This window comes from Trichosurus vulpecula, chromosome 6 (genome assembly GCF_011100635.1).
Source record: "Trichosurus vulpecula isolate mTriVul1 chromosome 6, mTriVul1.pri, whole genome shotgun sequence".
In the NCBI taxonomy this organism is placed as follows: Eukaryota; Metazoa; Chordata; class Mammalia; order Diprotodontia; family Phalangeridae; genus Trichosurus; species Trichosurus vulpecula.
In genome coordinates, this window is record NC_050578.1 from 247,906,521 (window position 1) to 247,928,991 (window position 22,471).

General features: G+C 43.1%; 1 protein-coding gene across 1 annotated transcript; it reads right to left on the reverse strand.

The window, feature by feature from the left end:
• Positions 1-612: 612 nt before the first annotated feature.
• Positions 613-21,324, reverse strand: TRAF6 (TNF receptor associated factor 6). Its single transcript, XM_036763685.1, has 7 exons — positions 21,250-21,324; positions 10,364-10,685; positions 7,329-7,479; positions 6,126-6,284; positions 4,237-4,308; positions 2,281-2,358; positions 613-1,883 (listed from the first exon to the last, which is right to left on the reverse strand). Exons 2-7 carry the CDS (start codon positions 10,657-10,659, stop codon positions 1,008-1,010), a joined length of 1,632 nt encoding a protein of 543 aa, XP_036619580.1. The 5' UTR covers positions 10,660-10,685; positions 21,250-21,324; the 3' UTR covers positions 613-1,007.
• Positions 21,325-22,471: the final 1,147 nt, after the last annotated feature.

Sequence of the window (22,471 nt, forward strand, 5' to 3'; positions counted from 1 at the left end):
AGGGGCAGTTAGAAGGCATGGTGGATAGAGCGCTGGCCCTGGAGTCAGGAGGACCTGAGTTCATATCTGGCCTCAGGCACTTGCTATTACTAGCAGTATGACCCTGGGCAAGTCACTTAACCTTGAATGCCTCGCCAAAACCACCACCAACAAAAATCCCAACAAAACAAAGTCTCTAACATTCACATGTATGGGGGGAAAAGCCCTTTGCAAAGCTCAAAGTCCCTTATAAAATATATAGTCTTGGTGAAAAAAACTTTTTTTGATAAGTCTAAGACTGTTATAAAATCATTGTGCTTGTAACTGGTAATTCCCTGGGAGAAAAAAAGCAGCAAATGGAAACTTCAGCTCAGATCCCTTGACCGCTAAAAGGGGGTCAAAATTTTGAGAACTCAAATCTCTCTCTTCTTTTGGGGTAGATAAGGCAGTAGTGATTCTCAGTTTACTTAAATCTAATATCATCAAAACAACATGGCTTGAAAGAAATTTCTGATTATCCAGGGAAGAGGAGGCTCTCAATGGCTCTGTTATGACTTTTGGATAATAAATAACATCCTTTGGATAAAGTTCATGGGAAAATCCTTTGCTGTTGATCTTCTGACTTTATCTGAGAAAGAACAAAAGACATCCTCAGACTAACAAAACAGCTAAAATACATTAAAGGCACCTCGGATTCCATTCTTTTGTATAAGTAGATGAAGTGTTCAACCCAAAGGGAAAACTGTTTCAATGCAGACTGTCACAGAAGGACTGAGGACTTAGGATGGTGACACAGATTTAGACTTTTCATCTATGGTTTTCAGGTAATGGTACAGAATTTGTGATTGAGTAATAAAATACTACATTTTTAAATCATTGTTTTGATTTGTGTTTCATTGCTTAGAGGCTTTCGGAGAACTAGGACTTTTAAACTGACTTCAAGGCCACCAGAAATAAAGTCTGGACCATATCACTGGGAGGCGACTGGGACAGGGCAGATTCAGTTTTCCTAAGCCAGGGGCCACTCACTATACCCCTGCATCAGTACTTCGTGGCTGAAAGCCCTCCCTCCTTAGGCTACTCATGTCCAGGCGTGTCAAAACCTCACAACGAACAAGTAAAGTATCATCTTTAATGAAGGTCCTTTGCCGGAGGGCTTGCAAGTGCATGAAAGTCACATAGCCAAAACCTTTGGGGTTCCGGGGGATGGTGGGCCTCTGGAAGGCAAGCAGCTCTGGTTTGGCATCCATGATCTCTTCATGATTCTGCCTCACAGGTGCTTCAGACTGATCGAGAATAGTAAGGCGTATTGTGCCCTGGAAGGGCCAGGGAAGATGGCTGTCATACTCACCTTGCATCGTGTGGACAAAAAGGGAAATATAGTTAGCGCAGCGCTGAGCGCTTGGCAGCTGCAGGTGAAGGCGCATGCAGAGCTTGTAGCCAGGTTTGCCAGTATAGAATCCAGGGCTATGGATGACGACAGGCTTCTCTTCTTCTTGAGATTTCAAGTGCATCCCAAAGTTGTTAATCTTCCAGATGTAAATGCCATTGCACTGCTGCGCCTCCATCTCAGCAATTCTGTCCTCAAGGGTTCGAATGGTCCGTTTGAGGTCCCCCACACAAGCGCTCTGCGTTTCCATCTTAGCAGTCAGCTCTCGGATTTGATGGTCTTGTATCACAAGGCGACTCTCCAACTGCTGGATGGTTTCTTGGAAGTTCTGAACATCCAGGGGGCATCCCGAGGAGGTCCGGGATATGGAGCTGCCATCGTAGGGAGGGGTCTCCCGGGGGGGGAGCCCAGAATTGAAAGCTGCAATGCTGATATTCTCGATGGCCTGGGCCATCATTCGCATGTGGGCCAGAGTGTCCTCTTGCAGGTGGCGTGCCAAATGATTCCTCTGCATCTAGAACAAAAACTGATGATAGTCAGTGACTAGAACAGTCAAACTGAGAAGAATGAGGGAAGGTCAGGGATAATCTACAGAGATAAATGCGAAAAATGAAAAGAATGACTAACATATCTATTACTCTGAAGTCTGCAAAGCATTTTATGTGCATTCTCCCAGTGAACTCTCACAACAAGTGCGTGAGGCAGATGTTCTGGTCATTATTAAAAAGCAGACTGAGCCTCAGAGACATCAGTGATAAGGCCTGGACTGGAACTCAACAACATCCCATCGGCTCTTAAAAGCTGATTACAGTTTTCTTAGAACTTCCAGTGACCAAACACTAGATTTCTTTGCAGCATCTTGCTGAGCAATATAAATGTCACAATTTAACAAGAGCTAAAACAAAACTTACCTTCTCACGACACCCAAATGTACTGAAAGTACATGGAATTGGAGCTATGGGGCAGTCTATATCATAGTGATTAGGCATCTGAAAAAACAAAAACAAACATTTCCCTTCAAGACATGCTTTTCTCCACACAGTGAGCAGATCACATTTAAAGTGACTACTGCAATTTCCAATAAACTATTAGTAAATGCAATTTCAAAGTCACACACTACAGGTTAAGCAGTATTAAGTCCCATATTATTCCAAAAGATTTCATACAAATTAGATTTTGGGGAAGACAAGAAACTGTCCTACCGTTGGTATAGGCTTCCCTCTAGTGGTTTTCAGAGGAAAGAGACTTGTCTGAACTGACTTGAACGATACCTAGAAATTCACCCTGGGCTATCAGTGTGGTATAACCATGGAACAGGGCTAAGGGCCACCTAAAGCCCTTCAGTGTTGGGGACCCTCCATACCCCCCACCCCACGCACATTTTGCCTCCATCTTCTCCCTGCTCCCCCTTTTATCTTGTTCCTTTGTTTTTGGGCCTGCCAGTAGTGGCATAGCATTGCTTAGCTCTATTGGTTAACACTGTAGACAGAGTTCCGTGCTATGTGACAGAAGTTCTAAAGACACAATCCTGATTCTTGTTTCTGCCATCCTCATTCTGATGCAGCAGGAACCTTTACAGAAAATAGACTTCTCTGAATAGCGCCCGAATGGCTTCTTCCTCTGTTTTAAAGGCAAAATAAGACACCGAAGACTATATTTAGAAGCTGAGGTTGGTAAAACCTTAGTTATTTTGTGAGATCTCAAAAGTGATATATTCTTGTTTTAAAGAAAGAATAAATTTTGAGAAGGGAATTGGGGGCTGTGGCATGGGAAACAGGCAAAACGCAGTGTATTAAAATGAATGCTTTTGTCTTTTAGAGATAAACTCAACTGGTCATTTCAGCAGCACAATCAACCAAACAGAAAGGTTTGGAGGATTTTTCTAGCACTTGTTGAGCAAGTTACTACATATTGATCTCTGTGTTGACAGATTTCATGGCTGTATTAAAATTCCTACCAACAATTCCTATTTTTGCTGTTGAATTGCCCAAAAGTTTTAAGACAGGAATGAGGCAGAACTTTCCATCTAAACTGTCAAAGATACTGTCTAGTCAACCATATATCCATTCCATCTGGGATGCCCAGCTTGCTACCTAAGGCATACTCACGATGGACTATAAATTCCAAGATACCTTAGAACTTCTTATTAGGCTTAAAAGCCTACGACCAACTGATGTCAGAAAGGAAAGAGAGAAAACTGTGGAACTGACTCTACTTGCTTTATCTTATGCTTCCCTCTTCCTCAGATGGATTCTGTCTCTCTAAGGGACACTTACCATAGCAAAGGTATATCTGACACAAAATTCTCAGTCTACTAACTTAAAGATTGGGTGTTTGAAGATGGAATGCTCAGTTCAAATAACCCTTTATCTAGAAATTACCAATTTGCTGGAGGTGAAGATAGATACACACATAGACATACACATATACACAGCCAGCTTATGTAAATCAAGAGCTGGAAGGGCCCTTAAGAAGCCACTGAAGCCATCCAGCCCAACCCTCTCATTTTACAGATGATGATACTGAGGCCAAAGGTGAAGCATCTTGCCCAGGGTCACGTCCACAATTCTAATTTAGGTCATAGCACTCCAACTTCAGCCTTCTCTTTGTTGCAGAGATTTGGGGCTTTCCAGGCTTATGCCTCTTCAGAGTTTGGAGCCATTCACAGAAAGTGACTGATACTGTTGACCTAGCTCAAGCAGGCTACTTCCCTACGTAAAAGAATTCCCTGACCTTCGGCCATGCTAAGGAGCATCTCTGTTTAAAATACTTTTTGACGTTTCATTTCCAGCTCAGTGACACAGACCCCCTTCCTGGGAGCTTTGAGTGAATGTATGAATTTGTGAAAAAGAATGAAGTCACTTTACCTGTTCCCGGATAAGCATGGTGTTGCAGTATTCACAGAAGACTGTTGCCAATGGGCAGTTCTGGTCATGGAACTGCATTTTGGAGGAAAAGGAAAAATACATAAGCTATATTGTATCTTACCCATTATCAACTAAGCAAGTGTACAGCTGATTTTTCACCTAGCCCAAATTATTCAGGAACAGGAAGATTTGTGTAGCATTAACTTCAACAGTTTCAAGAGCTTACTTTTCCATTTTTCCCAGGATATTCATGATACTAATTTAGTGTTCCAGTTCTCTGAACAGAATACTGACCAAAAGGCAATAGCCCTTCAACTTTTACCTAATTACCAGCTAAAAACACAGTTGGGGCTGGCGGGATTTAGGTTAAGTACTACTTCCAGTTCCCCACGGACAATTCAAATTGCCCCTCCTAACGAAGGCCTTGTATTAAGAGGTTACTAAATGGAATCATTCCTGGTATATGAGTTTTGCTATGTTGAATCTCCATCGTTACAAGTCAACTCTTATCATTAAATCCCCTCATCACCAGAAAGAATCTTTGAGTCCCTAGTTTGGAAAACCAAATCCCGGGCCTGAAGTTAAATGTAGTCACTGTACTGGTTCTACAGACTGGAGGGTGGGGCAGGGGGATGTGACTTTGCTCTAATTACGCCTCCAGTGACTCTTCCGTGCCACTTGCAGTCGGCTAATTTCATTTGTCTATTTCATGACAGCTACGTTAACATGTCACTTATTCTCCACCAGGCCCTGTGCTCAAGAGCTTTACAGCTATTATCTCATCTGAACTCACAACAACCCTGAAAGGCAGGTGCTACCACTATCCCCATTTTACAGATGAAGAAACTGAGGCAAACGGAGGTCACGTGACTCATCCAGGGTCACACAGCTAGGAAGCATCTGAGGCCAGATTTGAAGTCAAATTTTCTTGACTCCTAGTTCGACCCTCTATGTGCTGCACCAGTGACTTCCCCAATCGTTTTGAGTTTGGAGAACTATATGAATAGCAACAGTTACAAGGTAATACAAACTCTATGAAGGCTGGTCTTGTGATGGGGAGTCAGGAGGCCTGCACTCTTATTTCTATTTTTGTCAATGACAGCATACTCTTAAATCACAGAAGCCTCCTCTCTATAAAGCTGAGAAACAACCTCCTACATCATCAAGGTGCTCTAAAGGTAAATGGCAAATGTTTCAGGTTTGCATAAATCTACCCAAAGAAACCCCTGGGCATCGTGCCACTTTTGTTTTTGGAAGGCTATTTCCTCTGTGCTATTCACGTACTTGACCCTGAATACCCTAGATATTTCCAATGTAGGTCTTTAAGAAACAGGAAGCAGGAATACAGATCAGAACAGCTTTCTTGTAACTCTTTCCCTGGGAAGCTTCTATGTGACAAAATGCTTCAGTGAACAGCCTTCTTTAAGTTAATATCTATACATTTTTAACCTTCCCATCATTTCAGTGAAACTATATTTCAGCCTTCTTAAGCTTTGAAAACTAATTTGCTCAGAGTGGGAATGAAGTTAAAAAGTTCTATTAACCCATACACGAAGGACACGCGATTTCATCAGTGGAAGGAAATCCCACTAAGGCGACCTCATCCACCATTGCAGACTGCAACCTTCCTATGACACACTAGTGAAGACTAAGCAGTCGCCCGGACTATACAGAGGTGAAGGGCCTTGTCCAGCACCACACAAATAGTCAGGCATCAGAGGCTGGATCTGAACCCCTATCTTCCCAACTCGCAGCCCAATGCCCTACTCATTATGTCATGATGCCATATGGCATAAGAGTTCCATCCCTTCCCCGTCCCTCTCAAATGCAGACTGGTATTGAATTCTAGGCTGCCTATAAAAGATGGCAGAACACAGGTCAGTACATGCCTCTTTCTCTTCAAAGGGCATTGGAGCAGCACAATTCACACATGACACTTGTCTCCTTGGACATTCCATGAGCATATGATTGTGAAGGAGATATTTCCGAAAGGAAAGGTGGCACTGTGGGCATTCTGCAAGGGCAAACTCACAATGTGTCTGGTGATCCTGTAAGAAGAGCAAAATGAAAACTAATTAGTATCTGTCAAGAGGAAAGGTTCTACCTAATCTCTGCAAGGTGATTTACCTACTATTCAGATAGGAGAGAACATGGACATTGTGTAACCCAGAACAGTACAATATGGCTGCTTTAATGAGTACTTTCAAATAATAATTATGATTTAAAAATGTATAGGGCAAACGTAAATCGGCCAAGTTCAAATATGCAGAGACAAAAGAGCTAGTCTCTAAGCCAGAAGGAGCCGGATTCAAGTCTGACTTCTGACACATACTAGCCGCATGGGGGCAGGGCCCTCAGTGCTGTGGGCAACTAAGACTTCATGTGGCAGAGAACTTGCCAGCCTGCATTGGCACAGGAAAGGTCAAATCACAGATCTCAGTCTCTAACTCTATCACCATTGCCACATACTCGGTCAGGAACAGATTCAGAGTCACAGAACAAAAGCCCTCTCAATGTGCAGGTCTTGTCCATACCGAATTACCAAAAGGAGGAGCTATTCTAAGGAGCAGTGGAAAATCTCCTGCCAAGTCATTAAACTTCAAGTGCAACATAAGCAGTGTGGTTAAGCCGCTGACTGACATGAGTGGTCTCGCTAAAACTACTTCATGTAAAAGCAAATGCCACCGTTAGTTTCATCACTTCATTTAAATCGCTAGCTATCGGGATATCCCATCTAGTTAATAAAGAAGTACACGATTTATGAGAACCTGGGAACAAAAGTACAAGGAAGACAACAATGAAGGGATGACGGCAAAAGGTGCTAGTAACAAGACAGGTTTCTTCTTTCAAAGTGGCAGAAACGGGGGCCTGGGAGTCAAGTGTGGTGCCTGTACAGCCCAGGCCAGCTTTGCTGCAGATCAGAATCACACAAGGACATTTGTGGCAGGAAGAGGAAAAGAGCGCTGACTTCTCTTTCACTTCTGGGTCTCCATTTTTCCATGTGTATGCGGTGACCCCCCCAACAATCAAAGGTTACCAAAACTAAGCTGCTTTGGAAATACTACAGCACAGAAAACAGATTTACAGTCCACCTCTAGATGCCTCAGTTCCATCTTCAGCAGGCAACCTTCATTCGGACATTTCACCGTAAGTGAGAGGATTTCCCGTTTAGCAAAGTTGTCAGGAAATAGCTGATTTTCCAGCAGTATTTCATTGTCTACAGGGCATTTGTGACCTGCATCTCTACAATAAATAAATGAAAGAAAATGTATACCATTATTAGAGGGAAATTCAAACAACTCTTATTCAACAAACACACGTAACTCTCCATTTAATATCTATTACAGAACGTAGTACTGGATAACCAATTGGATTACCAAAATAATCTATGGTACCTGCTGGAAACAGGGCAATTACATTCCATCTCCACGGTATAAATCAATAAGGGATTTTTAAACTGTGGTGCTGTTTAACACCACAAGAGATGGGGGGCCCTTAAGTGGATAAACTCACTGGCAGACATCTGAAGAAGAACAACGTGGACAGCATGGATATCCTGTCACAACAAGCTCAGTAGTCAAATGACATTCTAGGGACCCTGCCTCAACTTAACATGACCAGAGTACTTCCAAGAGTCCCAAGGAAGGCTGGATCAATCAAACCAGTGAGTTGTCCTGGGGCATTCTTGTGACTGGTTACACCTTAAACATGACCGAAGCTTTGGCACAATCAATGGAAGTGGTTTTAAGAGAACCAATGGAAAGAGAAACGGATATGGAGTCAGCAGTGCACGGTCAAGTACAGCTGGCGCTCAATACAAAAATGTGAGCAAGTCACTTAAGTTCTCCAGGCCTCAGTTTTGTCATCTGCAAGATAGAGAAGGGGGAGGCAAGATTCCTTTGATCTTGTTATACCTCACAGGGTTGCTATGAGGAAAATATGTGGTGAACAGTAAAGTACATAAATGGGAGTCATTATCATGAAGATGTATATCCCCTGGTGCCATGTCTTGGGTCACCCTTAGTCCTCATATCCTAGGACTTCCTCATTCCTTATGAAGGCAGTTACCATTTCTGGCCTTACTTATCTGTTTATCATTATCTTCTAGGCCGGGTGACCTTCTAGGTCCTTGTGTGCGGCCTTTAGAGAACAAATCCTTTTGTTAAGTGGATTTGTTCTGTGAAGTTTGGATTCAAGGGGCGCCACTTGAGAACCTAGGGGGCCATAGGTGGCCCTGAGGCCGCAGGTTCCCCAGCCCTGTCCTAGCCTCTGCCCGCTCATTCCTATCACAAGTTTTAAAAAGTCTGGTTCTTCATGCACATTCTAGGATCCTTTATCTGGGTCACATTGAGATTCCCTCATAGTGAATAAGGTGATGTTTGAAGCATGAAATTGCAGGCGTTTATATACTTTAAAAATTAAAGATGCTAAATCTAGATCATATACAGGATGCCTACAAAATATACAGGATAGTTATACAAAATATAAAACTGTTACCTGGAGTACCAGAATTCCTTTTGAAATAAACAGAATTAGATTTAGAGGAGTGAATACATTTTGTTGGTTACTGGAATCACTGAGTTGGAATAGACCTTGTACCCTTGTACCTTGTACCAGCCTCTCATTTTACAGATGAAGAAAAAGAGGCACAGTGAGATGAAGTGATTTCCTAGAAGTCACATGAATACTAAGTGGCAGAATTGGGACTTGAACCCAGGTCTTCTCATTCTAAACAGCAGCTGGTGAGGACATTATATAATACCACTTCTATGAGCATTAATATTAGTGGAAGTTTTAGAGGGGAATATAAAAAAAGAAAACCCTCAAATTTCCTCTTGTGGGTTTTGCTTCCTTTTCTAGTCCCATTCCGTGTAGGAAAACATCACTAATTTAATTTAAAAAAAACAAAAGCTTCAGCTTGCCTAGCTTTCTAAGCCTGGGAACACTTGGTGACCCATTACACATCCCTAACTTAATAAGAGGAAACTTAATAACCAAACCCTAGTTCTATGTACTACATAACTGTGTGAAGAAGCATTGAGGGGAACAATGAAGGCAGAAGTTGAGCCAAGAGCCTGGTTTCCTGGGTGCTTTTTCCAAATAATGCCCAACTGAGTTTCTCAATCCACACTAAAGATGCTGTTCATGCTTATGGAGAGGGGGCCTGGGAAGTACGCACTGAAGTACTAAAAATTAAATATTCAATGTAGCATTAAACTAGGAACTCAGACAAGTTGGATTTTATTCCTGAATCAACTACTTATGGCCCTAGGGAGATAGAACCCTTAATTTGTTCAGAGAGTCGAAGACTTCTTACCTGGAAATAAAGACACTAGTTTCTTAACTACTTCATATGGATCTCAGAATAATTTTTAAAAGGAAGAAGGGGGCGGGGGGAGAGAAGGAGGAAATGCAAATGGTAGTGGTAGCGGTAGTGGCGGTGGTGGTAGTGGTGGTGGGCTGTCATCGTCATTGTCTTCAGGATGTAGCCATCCATTTTTTTTAGTGCAAGTGTTAAGAAGCATCCCTTGTAATTTGTAGTGAACTATGGTGAGTTACTCACCTACAGTTGTCATTGTAGTGCTATAGCTTTTATAAAAGAAACCCCCTGAAGTGTTTGAAGCTGCCCTTGGTGAAGAGAGGCGCAGTGCAAATTAAAGCTTCCTTAGAAGCGGACCTTTAAAACCTTCATGGAAATCCCATGGATAGCTGTATTGCCTTACTAATAAAAGGTGTGGGGTAAATCATTCTTACTGTTGCGCATAAACATGACCAAGCTGAGCCAGATATTAAAAAAATATACTGACAGCTCGTTTACAAAGAAAACGACTAAGTTTGCTCCTTTACTAGTAGCTTGTGGCTACCATTCTGTGTTCTGGTCTTGCCGTCTTATAAAAAAGTGAAACGTCTATGTCCTTTCTCTGAGTAGGATGATTTTACTCTCAATTTTCACAAGATCAGGAAGAAATGGCTTTATAAACTGGGGGACACGGCAGTTACCTTAACAACTGTTGCTGGAAACAGAATTCAGTTTTCTCAGCTTACTGTCCAGTGTCCTACATTACAACTTCTCACCCCGTGAAACCACCTCTTGAGAAACTACAAGCTCTCTCCCATGTTTCGTTACCTTATTGACTTGACGATGCAGGCTTTGCAGAACCGATGGCCACATGGGGTTTGCACAGCTTCCCGCAAAGCCATCAGACAGATGGGACACTCATATTTGCTTTCAAGGGGTGGATCAAACTCCACATCATAGCCTTGAATCTCATCCATCAGGGAGCTAGAAAGGTTCCCAGGAATGGTGCTCCCATTCACACTGTCCTCCTTTGCGCCGGTGCTACAGGCACTGGCCATGGCAGCACAACAGTCGCTGTCTGGCTGGTTGGCACCGCAGCTGTCTTCACAGTTTACCAGACTCATAGTTGCTAGATGACCAAGCAACTTCTCTAGAGAAACAGCAAGAAAAAAATGCTTAAAACTGGATTTATTTAGCACCCATTGCCTTTGTCCAATTTTTGGCTTTAAGCAAAGTAGTTATTCCCTCAAATCTTGGCTCAGATGACATCTCTTCCATTCAGCCTTCCCTGATACTACCCACCCACCCACTTTTCCTCTTCAAACATTCCAAGGGCTCTCTGACCCTCCCTTGTATGCTTGTTTGTATAAACGTTTTTTCTTCTGTTAAGTTTTGAGTTCCTTGAGAGTAAGAATAGTGTATATCCATCTCTGAATTGCTGACACCTCAAACACCCATAGGTGCTTAATAAATGTCAAATGAATGTCAACACGGTGCAATGGAAGGAGTGCTAGATTTGGAGGAAGCAGATCTTGCTCTGAATCTCAGCTCTGCCCTATACTGAGACCTAGGCGGTCTTAAACACCTCATTCAATCTCTCCGGGCCTCAGCTGATGGCGAATCAAGTGAGATTATCACTTTAATCTCTTATCGCTTTAAATCCACGATGCTATGTTCTTTGGTCCCAATCACTTCTCATTTGGTATGATCAATTATAATGGCTGACGCACATAGAACTTTAAACTTTAAAACATACAATATCTCATTGATCCTCACAAGAGCCCTGTCTGAGTGGGGGTGCTCTTATTATCCCTATTCTGGGACCAAAAAACCCTAAGGATCAGAGGGCTTGAGTAACTGGCTCCAAGGTCACATGATCAAGTATCCTGCCTCCAAGTCTGGCACTCTTCTCTGCTACCCCAAGCACCTTCACACAAGACTTGCCAAGGACTCTCATTTTTGTCTTCATATTCTCAGCTCCCTACACTGTTTGTACGTATACATGTGCACATATACCTGAGCTTTACATATGCATGCATGGATGTATTTTTAAAATTAAGACCAGGAATCTCCATCTTCCCAGGTGGGAAATGCAGGGGATACTCATAAGCCCATTCTAGTACCAACCGGAGGGAGCTTTTACCTGCTTGCTCCATTTCAGACCTAGGCTGGTTCTCCCTTCCTTAGGCAGGCAGACTAATGGCCTTCTACTTCCAGGGGCTCTAATGTCAAACAATACAGACATCCAATCAGCACTGCCCCTAATCAGCATCACCCATTCAGCTAAGAACTTGTGAGCTCAAGAGACCACAGCTGGGGTTACAGATATGCACTACCACACTGCCCACACAGTTAAATTAAGACCATTTAACTAACAGTCTACCACGTGCCAAAACTGGGGATAAGAAGCCAAGCCAACAGTCTCTCCCCTTAGTGAGGGGAAGAAACAACGTGCGCATTGATAAACTATATCCAACATACATAAAAAATAGTGGGAGGAGGGTAGGGCATTAATCACTGGGGGAATCAGAAAAGGCCTACTGTAGAAGGTGACAAGCACTTGACAGCACAGAGGTCCCAAGAGGCAGAGAAGAGGTGGAGAACACTCCAAGACCGGGGTAACAGCTATTCCAAGTCAGGAACTGAATTAGGAGCTGGGATGCTGTATAAAGGCAACAGTCAACAGGCCAGTGTAGCTGGAATATAGAATTCTAAATGACATGTTTATAGGTTTACAATAGTGTCGATATCTATAAAAATTTTAAGATCTCTGATGTGCTCATTCAGAAAACAAAGTTGGAATAAAAGTGAACCTTTGATGTACTACCACAACTATAATGCATAACTGATAATCCCTTTCTATAAAGTCTTTTTATTAACTGAAACCTAGAACACACAAGACACAGATTCTCTTTAAACCACACTAAACCACATCTCATTTAAAAAACTAAGGTGTGATGTCTTACTTCTTTCTCACCTCTCCAGTGTTCTGTGTTAAGAAAATTACCACTTATAGTTGTAAGAGCCTGTGAGCTCAATGGTAAAATTATAAACCATTTTCACTTTATTAAGAATATATATATAAAAAGAATATTTTACAGCAAGACTTAGTACCTAAGGTGAGAATACAGTGACTCTGTGAACAACAAAACAAGCTCAGCCCAGGCCTCCCTGGCTACTTCACCTGAGCCAAAGGAGCTTCTCAAGCTGGCAAAGCATTCACTCCTTCTGCCTCGGCCTCTTCCAACTGTTAAGTTTCTCCCTGGAAACTTCCATTTAAGGCAGTGCCCAGGCAAGCCATACCCCTTCAAACCTGGTTCTGCTCAAGACTACTGCTCACCTTCCTCCATCTTTTTTCAGCTCCCTTTTATTTTGTCGGGTGCTGTCTTTTGCCTAGTAATTGCATTTCTAGGACTTAGCAAGGTACCTGGAACAACCTATGCACTTAATATTAAGAAATGCCCTCTTGCTCCGTCAGTCTGTCTATCTGGTATAAAAAAAAATTTGGAAGTGATAGTGTTCAATAAACGATGTTTATATTTTACCTTTTTTAAACAATGAGTACCTGTCTAAATAGTATATTTTGCTTTGAGTGGTGACATTTTTTTCTTTGTTTACATGATGTTACACAATTGTTTTAAGAATCTGAAAGTAAGTTTCTCTTTGTAAGCAGCTTATTTGTTACTAAGCAGCTGCTTAGGAACTGGAATGAAATGTCAAAACAGGTAGTTAGAAATAATTAGTTCTACCACAATGTTTCCCAGTGATAGATAAGATCTCATTTGTTTTAAAATGGTCAAACATTGAACAAATGGTCAAATATGCTAGCTATTATTCTAAAGGTATAAAATTAACAAAATGTATGACACTGTTTCTCAGGAATCAAGCAGTCTAAAATCGTAGTTCAAACTAACCCAAAGAACTATGACAATCAAAATGAAAGCAAATGGATATCACAGGATCAAAGAATCATAGATTTAGAACTGGAAGAGGACTTAGAGGCCATTGAATCCAACTCTCAATTTACAGTTGAAGAAACTGAGACTGAGATGAATGACTTGCCAAGGTTTCACACAGTAAGGGTCTGAGGCATTGTTTGGACCCAGGTAGGTCATCATGAGTCCCGTTGTGGGGAGAGGAGAGTGGTTATTATTGTCTTAAATTTCTGGCTAATTGATCTTTGGCTTCAATATTTTCTAGTTTCAGAGTCAAAAAATATTTTAACAAAGAAATAGATGCTTCCCAGGATAAAAAAAAAAAGACACTTGGTTTGGATTTGAGATATCTTGTTCAGACTTATTTCTAAAGGCCAGTTTGGCTACTCAGTATAGCTCTGCCATGAAAATGCTGAATTTTTTTTAACACTGATAATAAAAGCTGACCTTTATCTTTCACTTTCAGGCTTGCAAAGAATGTCACATAGCCTATTATCTCATTTCAGGCTCACAACCATCTTGAGGTAAGTACTCTGGTTATCATTCTGGCCTCTTTTTAGGTAGCAATATGGTACAAAAAAATACTTGGGTAAAAACCAAAATCTAAACCACCCTGGCTGTGGAGTCTGAATACCCTGAGTTCCAAGTACTGGCTCTGCTTTTCCCATGAGTCCTTTTGGACAAACTGCTGAACTTCTGTGGGTATCACTTTCTGTACCTGGAAAATGAAAGGGTCAGACCAAATGATATTTAAGGTCCCTTCTACCCCTACATCTAAGACACTGTAAAGAAACTGAAGTTTACAAAGATGATGAAACTTGCCCATCACCATAAATATCATGAACCTCATGATATCATAAATGTCATGAGACCTCAGTCTCTCCTTTATGTACGCTTGCCTTTCTATGACACCTTCCTAGATTCTCATCTGTCACCTCTTTTCTGTTACTGAAATCAGTATTTTAAAAATTCAAGCAAAAATGTTATGTACTTTAAATGGCTTTTTAATGAGTAAATAAAGCAAAATTAGCAGGCAAAATAAATTCATACTGACATGCTCACTACGAGAAAGTCACTGTTTTTACTAGCCCCGTTAGAAACACTGTAGGTTACTGCTATACGTGACATGTGCAACTCTTCATAAAGAAATCCTGTTATTTCTTAAAGTGAGAATAGTACTTTTTTTCCCTGAATGTATTTTATAACATTAAATGGCAAAATATTTTTTAAGTGGGGAGACACATGGCTCTTTAGTCTTTAGAGAAAAATATGAATATGCTTTTATATAATGACTAATATAGCACTTTACAATTTACAAAGCACCATATATGTATATATATACATACATATGTATGTATGTATATATAAAATCTCAGATCTTTTTAAAAAAGGAAAAAAGAGGAAAAAATCAGCACCATTGAGCAATATGTCAAAGAAGTCTGAAAATATATGTAATGTACACCACTAGTGGCCCTCTCACCTCTACAAAGTGAAGGTTTATAGTGCCTTAAGGTTTACAAAGTACATCTTAACTCCTCTGAGCCCACAACCACCAACCCTGTTGGATACATTAGGCAATAGCTCAGATCACACAGCTGGTAAGCACCAGGTGTAGAACCTGAACACATCTCTTCCTGAATCCAAGGCCAGCATTTTATCCACCAGGCCAGGGCTCACGTGCCCATTTTTTCCTGAACTGTATCTACTGAGGTGGTATTGCTGATAAAGCCCCAACTCTGACCAAATATTTGAAAAACAGTCCACTTTAATATTTCATACAATTTTCCCAGAGGGTAATGTCCCCATTTAATAATTCATTCTTCAAAACCAGTGTGGTTTTTTCCTCCAGCGTATATATTCTTCCCTCCATTGGTACAGACTCAGCCATCAGGCTGTAAAAGTGACTTGAGAGCTGTTCTGGATACAAGATTCATGAGCCTTCTGCCTGCCTGGTAACAACACTTCCAGACTCAGCTTTGCTCCCCCTCAGACAGCATACACCTTGTCACTGGGCCGGGACCAGCTTTTCCTGCCTGCTGGGAGCTGCCAGAGCTTGTGTTCTGACTACCTTTGAGAACTCAGCGTCATCTCTATGCCACCAGGAGACACACAAAGATTTGAGTAGGTTTTCATTTAATATAAATGAAAAGATGATGACAACTATAATCCACACCCCAGACAAAAGCTGCCAAGTGAATATTTTAAAATGCTTTGTAAGACAAATATTTCTCATTTTTCCTTGGAGTTTCAGCAATAGGGATGCTGTGAGTCCCTGCCCTCCATATACTGTACGTATCTTATGCATATGTAGTTATTTGTATGTTGGCTCCTCCATTAAAACCAGAACCTCTAGAGTGCTGGGCTTGTGTTTTTGCCTTTATCTGTAGCCACAGTGCTTAGCATTGTACCTGACACACAGCAAGAGCTAAGTAAATGCCTGGTGACTGAGACCAAAGAGGAAGCTCTTCAGTTAAGCCCACTTTTTCCTCTTCCAAAGATACATATTCTATTCACTCCTCAAACAATTCATTTTGTTGGAAGTCTTGATTTTAGTTTTTTCTCAGCCCTGTTCAAAAAAAAAAAACTCAAAGGCTTTTCCCACAAATTAAACATATCTTTTCTGGCAAACACATTTCTAAGAAAATACGTTAAATAATCAGTCCCAATTTTGGTGGAAAAAATTCACAGTAAAGATGCAACTTACAGACATCAATCAGGTATTAAAATAAATACTCCTTGCTTTAGGAATCAAAATCACATACTCCATTTGTCATTGTCTTTGTACTTCATACATAGTGTCAAAAAGTATTCACTCTACCTTTAATGGCAACACTGGAAAGAGAAAAAAGGCCCAAAACAGAACACTGTTTATTTGATGCAGTTCCAAGTTCCCTCAAGGAATGGAAGCATATGCCACCAGGAAGGAAACAAGCATTTATTAAGCACCCACTATGTGCCAGGCGATTATCTCAATCTTCACAATTACTCTAGGAGGCAGGTGCCTCCCCATTTTACAGTTGAGGAAACCAAGGCAGAAAGCAGTGAAGGGACTTGCCCAGAGTCACACAATTAGTAAGTATCTGAAGCTGGATTTGAACTTGGGTCTTTCTGACTTCAAGTCCTTGGTTTCTCCTGATGCTTCTAGGCAGTCTGATATACTAGAAAAGCCACAGAAGGGGATGAAGGGGACATGGGAGGTTTCAGCCTGGCTCCCTGACCAAGAGTCATCACCTTGGGCAGGCAGCTTCACCTCTCTAGGCCTCTAGAAAGAAGGGGCCAAATGAATGACTTCCAAATTTTAAAAATATTTTAGAAATAGCAGCTAGGTCACGCACCTCCTGGTGATGGACTCGACATGGAGAATGAGACACACATTTTAGACATAAGCAATGAGAGAAATTGTTTTACTTGACTCTGTATGTTTGTTACAAGGGGTGGGAGGTATTGGGCTGGATGATTTCCAAATGTCCACATGTACATGACAGACCACTGAACTCAAGAGTCAGAAACACCTGGATTCAAACCCAACCTCGGACACATATTCAGTGTATGACCTTGGAAAAGTCACGTTCTGGCAGCCTATTTCCTCAACTATAAAACGGGGACAATAATATACTAGCACCTACCTCATAGGCTTATCTCAAAGACGAAATAAAAGACGTATAGTACTTTGAAATCCTTATAATTCTACGTAAATGAGAGCTATTACTTTATCAATAAAGCTCTCACCCTGTTGCTGCTGTTCAGTCATTTCAGTCATGTCGGACTCTTTGTGACCCCATTTGGGGTTTTCTTGGTAAAGATACTAGAGTGGTTTGTCATTTCCTTCTCCACCCTGAGTGGATAACTGATGGTGAGAGCAGACAGTAACTCCCCTTTCACTAGCATGCTGGAACCATCAGCTGATGGTAGCTTTCTTTCCTGCTGGGACTCCAGGTTTGCCGCTCTGAATGCTGTGTGCGAGAAAGACTTCTTCAATTGACTAGAAAGTTGTTAGGCAACCAAGACAAGCTTCTTTTGATTCTACAACCCATAGCAATACCATCAAGAATATGTCCAAATACCAGAGGTTCCCATTAATCACTATGCACCTAAGTATCTAATAAGTCATGTTAGGTTTCCCAGGGTGGGAATGAGAGAGGGAAAAGGGAGAAAAGAAAGGACACAAAAACTGGCTCGTAGAAGCTAAAGCTACAGGTGGGGAGAAGGATAAGTAAAGGTCAGGAAAGCTTGTCAGATCAAAGTTTTCACAGGATGTTAAGAAAAACATCACACCTGACACACAAAGCAAGAGACTGCAAGAAACAGAAGTGTAAACAAAGTATTGTCAAAGGACCATTTTTTTTTTTTGGTATTAAGACTCTTAGAGAAGCTATGATTGTTGTATGATGCAAGGGCAAACAGAGTTCATTAAACATAGGAATTTTTAAAGCATTAGTGGGAGAGAATTAAAATTCAAAAGACTGAATACAGACTCCACATACATGAATTAAAATATAGGCAATGGAGTGAAGAATAACAAATGATTCTCACAGTCAGAACTTGGGAATAAAGTTCTCTTAAAAAATTCAATGTAAACCCAACTGTGCCAATATTAAGGTTGTGATTTTAAAGTATTCTGTAATATGGTGGACTAGAAGGAGGTGATCTGAGTCCTGGATCCAACACTGTGACCTTGGACAATTAATATGACCCCACTGGGAGTCAGTTTGCTCATCTGTAAAATGAGGGGTTTGGATTCGCTGGAGATCTCCAAGGCCCCTTCTAGCGTTAACATTCTACCATTTATGTAGGCTGTTGCTGAAACCTTATGAAAGGGCCTCAGTCATGGAGACAACAACAAAATAAAGCATGTGAGAGACCGAGGGCACATTTAACTACTCTAGGGTGACAATGAGGTACCTCTGTATGGCAGGCACAAAAAGACTTAGAAAGTGCTTTCTTCTCAACAACCATGTGAGGCAGATATTGCAATTATCTCTTTTTTATAGGTGGAGAAACAAGGTTTGAAAAAGCTCAATGACTTGCCAGTTACAATCCTAAGTGTCAGAGCGTTCATCTGAAATCAGATTTTCTGACTGTAAGGCCAAGACTCTTTCCACTTCATCAGAGTACTGTCATCTCTCAGACACTCAATCAGCAAAATGCAGCCTCCTAAATTGTCAGACCTAGAAGGAATCTTAGAGATCATCTAAGAAGTCCCGAGAGGCGAGCCAAGTTGTCACAGTAAACCTTAAGGCCTTCCGTGTCGGATGCTGGTACTACTGGCCAAGGCCACCTCACAAGTCAAGGGGAGGGCCTCTACTGAAACCCACGGCTCTTGATTCAGGCCCTCTGTTCTTTCCATGATGCCAGGCTACTTCCTTTATTACCCAGAATGAAAGTAGTTCAGTTCACAAAGAAATTGGAAGTAACAACAGTTGTGAATTTTTTTTAATACCTTCCTTACCTGTGTATGTGGCTATACTTGGTAATGTCTTTCTCTAAATCAAAAGTAATACAATAAACATCCATGGAGTAGAAGTAAAGAATCAATGTGAATTCTTTAGGCTTTCTGTTCAAGTCCCTCCCAAATGCACAATGGAGTTCCCCTACACCAAATACCAGGAACAGTTTTAATGAACTAAAGTCTGGAACAGTTTAAAGTTTGAAACCACTGCATGCAAAGAAGTGGGAGAAATGTTCTTATCCTATGAACTTTAGAGGAAGCACTCTCTAGGCCCTCTTCTGAGTTAACCAGGGAACTATAAATACCTGCTGGCTTGTTTGTTTGTTTTGCCAGGGACAAAGGGAAGTAGGAGTCAGGTTCCGTGTAGAAGCTTTATAAACACGTAACTCAAAGACTGTCAGAGAGAAGGAAGGAGCACAATAACATCTCAACGTGTTGCACAGGAGGGCAGAAGACGTACTGTAAGCCGTTCCTCAGCAGGAGGGCACCTCTCCAAGACTGCAGGGGTTCCGATCCCAGCTCTGCCACTGACTACTTGTGTGACTTTGGACAAGTCATATCCTTTCTCTTCTGTAAAACTTGGGGTAGGACTAGGTGACCTCAAAGGTCCCTTCCAGCTCTCCTTCTACAACCAACCAGCCTTGACCTGGTGCCCTCCAGTGACACTGGGAGCCCTTCAGCAGACTGGGTGGGAGCAGGGGGGCCCGGGTTGGCAGGGCCTAGCTCCAACAGTGTGAAGGAAGCCCAGCGTGTAGGTTTAAGTCCTGGCTCAGATGAATCCTGTCTGTGATTCAGGGTCAGCTGCTCCTCCTCTCCAAGGCTACCAAGGGCGGACTAGAGGGAGTTTCCTCACTAGGCAGTTCCCTCTACTAATGGAAAGGCAGGTCCAGTCTTCAGATCCCCGAGGACCGCATCCAGCTGGCCTGCTTGCTGCTCTTCACACAGGCCCCAGCCTGCAATGCTCTGCCCGTCCAGTCTCCCAGCTTCCTCCAAGACTCAACTCAAATCTGCCCTTCCATCGAAGGCCGTTCCCAGTTCCTCCAACTGCCTGTGACTTCCCTCTGAGACTACCTGCCCCCTCCACTGCAGACTCTGTTTGCACGCTGTCACCCCTGGGACAATGCCAGCCCCTTTGGCGGCGGGTCTTGTTTCTTTGCTTCTCCAGAGCTTAGCAAAGTGCCTGACCCATCAGAACAAGTGCTTCATAAATGCTGGACTCTTCCCCTCTAATGGTTTAGTTCTAATTAATACAAGCACTACAGCCGTCCAATCTAATTAAGACCCTGTTAGATGGCACCTGCTGTTGGGAAGTTCTTACTTATGTAGCCCAGTAAGGAGGAATGGCTTGGTGGACAGGGAGCCACACTCAAGAGTGGGGGAAACCTGGGTTCAAATCCTGCTGCAGACACTTACTATGACTACAGACAAGTCACTTAAATTCTCTGAGCCCCAATTTCCCCATCTGTAAAATGGAGTTGAGATGAGGTAGAGAACAAGCTTCCCAGTCAGGCAATCATTTATTAAGCACCCACTATGTGCCTCCAGCTGTGCTCACCATCACCATCACCATCACCATCACCACCACCACCACCACCATCACCATCACCATCACCACCACCGCCTATTATGCTAAGCGCTTCGCAATTATCTCATTTGATCCTCACAACAAGCCACAGAGGAAGGTGCTATATTCCCGTTGAACGATGGGGAAACTGAGGTACGGGTTCAGGGGCTTCCCTAGGATCACAGCAGCCGATGAGCACGCCAACAACTATGCGCTGACCAGGAGGTATCCCTGATAGATAGGAGATAATCAACAGGGAGGGCACTAAAATTAAAGGGCGGGGAATTCAAGTCCTGCCTCACTTTCCGTGTGTCCGCGGGTAAGTCACCTGACCTGTTCAGGCCTCGGTTTCCCTATCTGTAAAGTGGACCAGCCTCCGGCTCCCCGAGGCGGGCGTTTGAGTCTGATCCCTGAACAAAGGCTGTCAGCGGAGCTTCCCTGGGCCTCAGTTTCCTCATCGGTTCTCAAGGTCCTCCCCGGCACCTGGGCTCGATCTGTCACCCACGAAGACGTTATCGGAGGTACCTTAGGGCGCTCTCCGAGTCACCCTCTCAGCCCCCGGGTCTGTCTCCGGCCTGGGGCGCCTGGTACACAGCAGGGGCTTAATAGGTGCGGGCGGCCTTGACCGTGCCCCTCCCGGCTTGTCTCCTTTTCCTCGGGGGCGCGGGCCCGCGACCACTCGCTTACCCAGGAGGTAAACTGAGGCACGGAGCGGCTGGGGACTTTCCTCCCGCCGCGCACGGCCTCCCGGGCCCGGGATACTCACCCGCACCGGTCTGCTCTTCCGTCGGTCGGTCACTCCAGGGCCCCGCGTAGAACGAGGGCGGGGCGCGCGGTCAGGGACGCCCGCAGGGTCGCAAGGAGCGGGCGAAGCCCCTCAGGCCGCGGCCGCTGCCGGAATCCCAGCTTCCGCCTTTCTAGCTCAGGGAAACAGGCATGGGAACGCGACTGCGCCTGCGCCGGGTACGACGGCGCCCGAGAGGGGTGGCCTTCTCTCTAACAGCGCAGCGCCCCCTGCCGCCATGGAGGTCCTCCCGCCGGCTGCTCCGCACTCCGGCCGCCCGCAGCCGCAAGCCGACGCGCAGCTCGGGATTGCCCGGGTGAATTCCATCCTTGCGCGTCCCTGGTCCAAGGAGCGGAAAGCGAGGTGCGGTCTTGGACGTAGTGAGGCGAAGAAGAATTAGGAAGTGGTCCAGTGACATTCATGAAACTGATGGAGGAGGAGGCAGGGACCCGAGGCTTCTCTAGAGAGGGAATTCCCAGGTGCGATGGGGAAGAGGAAGAGAAGGGAACCTACGACTAGAAAGCGCCTACTCCCACTTTTTTCCATTGCTACCCTTTTTCATTGTTTTTTTTTTCCCCCACCTCCTACGTCTATAAAATAATCTTTTAGGAGTGTGTCGCAGTACCGAATAAGTAAACTGATTTAGGAAGTATTGTCATTTGAATAATATTAGCTCGCCCTACCCATGGGCAATGCATGTTTCTCCCGTAAAGTTTTGAGACACGAAACTTAATAGAAATGTTTTTGTTGTTCTTACATTCTCAGGGTAAGCAAGCGTAAATTGACACTTCCTCTCTATTTACTCTTCACAGAGGCTCTGTTCAAATGGATTTTCTCTCCCTTTTCCACCAGCTGCCAAGAAATATCCTGCCTCCCCAGGAAACGCTCATCACTAGACATCTAATCAGCCTGGAGATTTAATTCAGTTTCCTTCTCAGTATCCTCAACTGCCTCACCCCACTGATTGGAGTATTGGAGGGTGTAGCAATAAACTCTTCCCAAACCTCTGGCTCAGAACTTTGCAGTTAACTCTCCATTTTCCAGAGACAATATTTTATTATTATTATTATTATTTGTATCCCCAGTGCCAAGCACAGTGCCTGGCATAGAATAGGCGCTTAATTTTTGTAGTTTATGCCCTACTGAGTTAGATTCATAAAGTCCCAGAGTGAATTTCAGTAGATACAGTCCTAAATCCTTTATG

Coding starts and splice junctions, on each gene's coding strand:
- TRAF6 (XM_036763685.1), bottom strand. CDS start 10,659: ATGAGTCTGGTAAACTGTGAAGACAGCTGCGGTGCCAACCAGCCAGAC. Junction 6,285..7,328: donor TGGAACTGAGGCATCTAGAG/GTGGACTGTAAA, acceptor CTCTTCTTACAG/GATCACCAGACACATTGTGA. Junction 1,884..2,280: donor CATTTGGGTGTCGTGAGAAG/GTAAGTTTTGTT, acceptor TTTTTGTTCTAG/ATGCAGAGGAATCATTTGGC.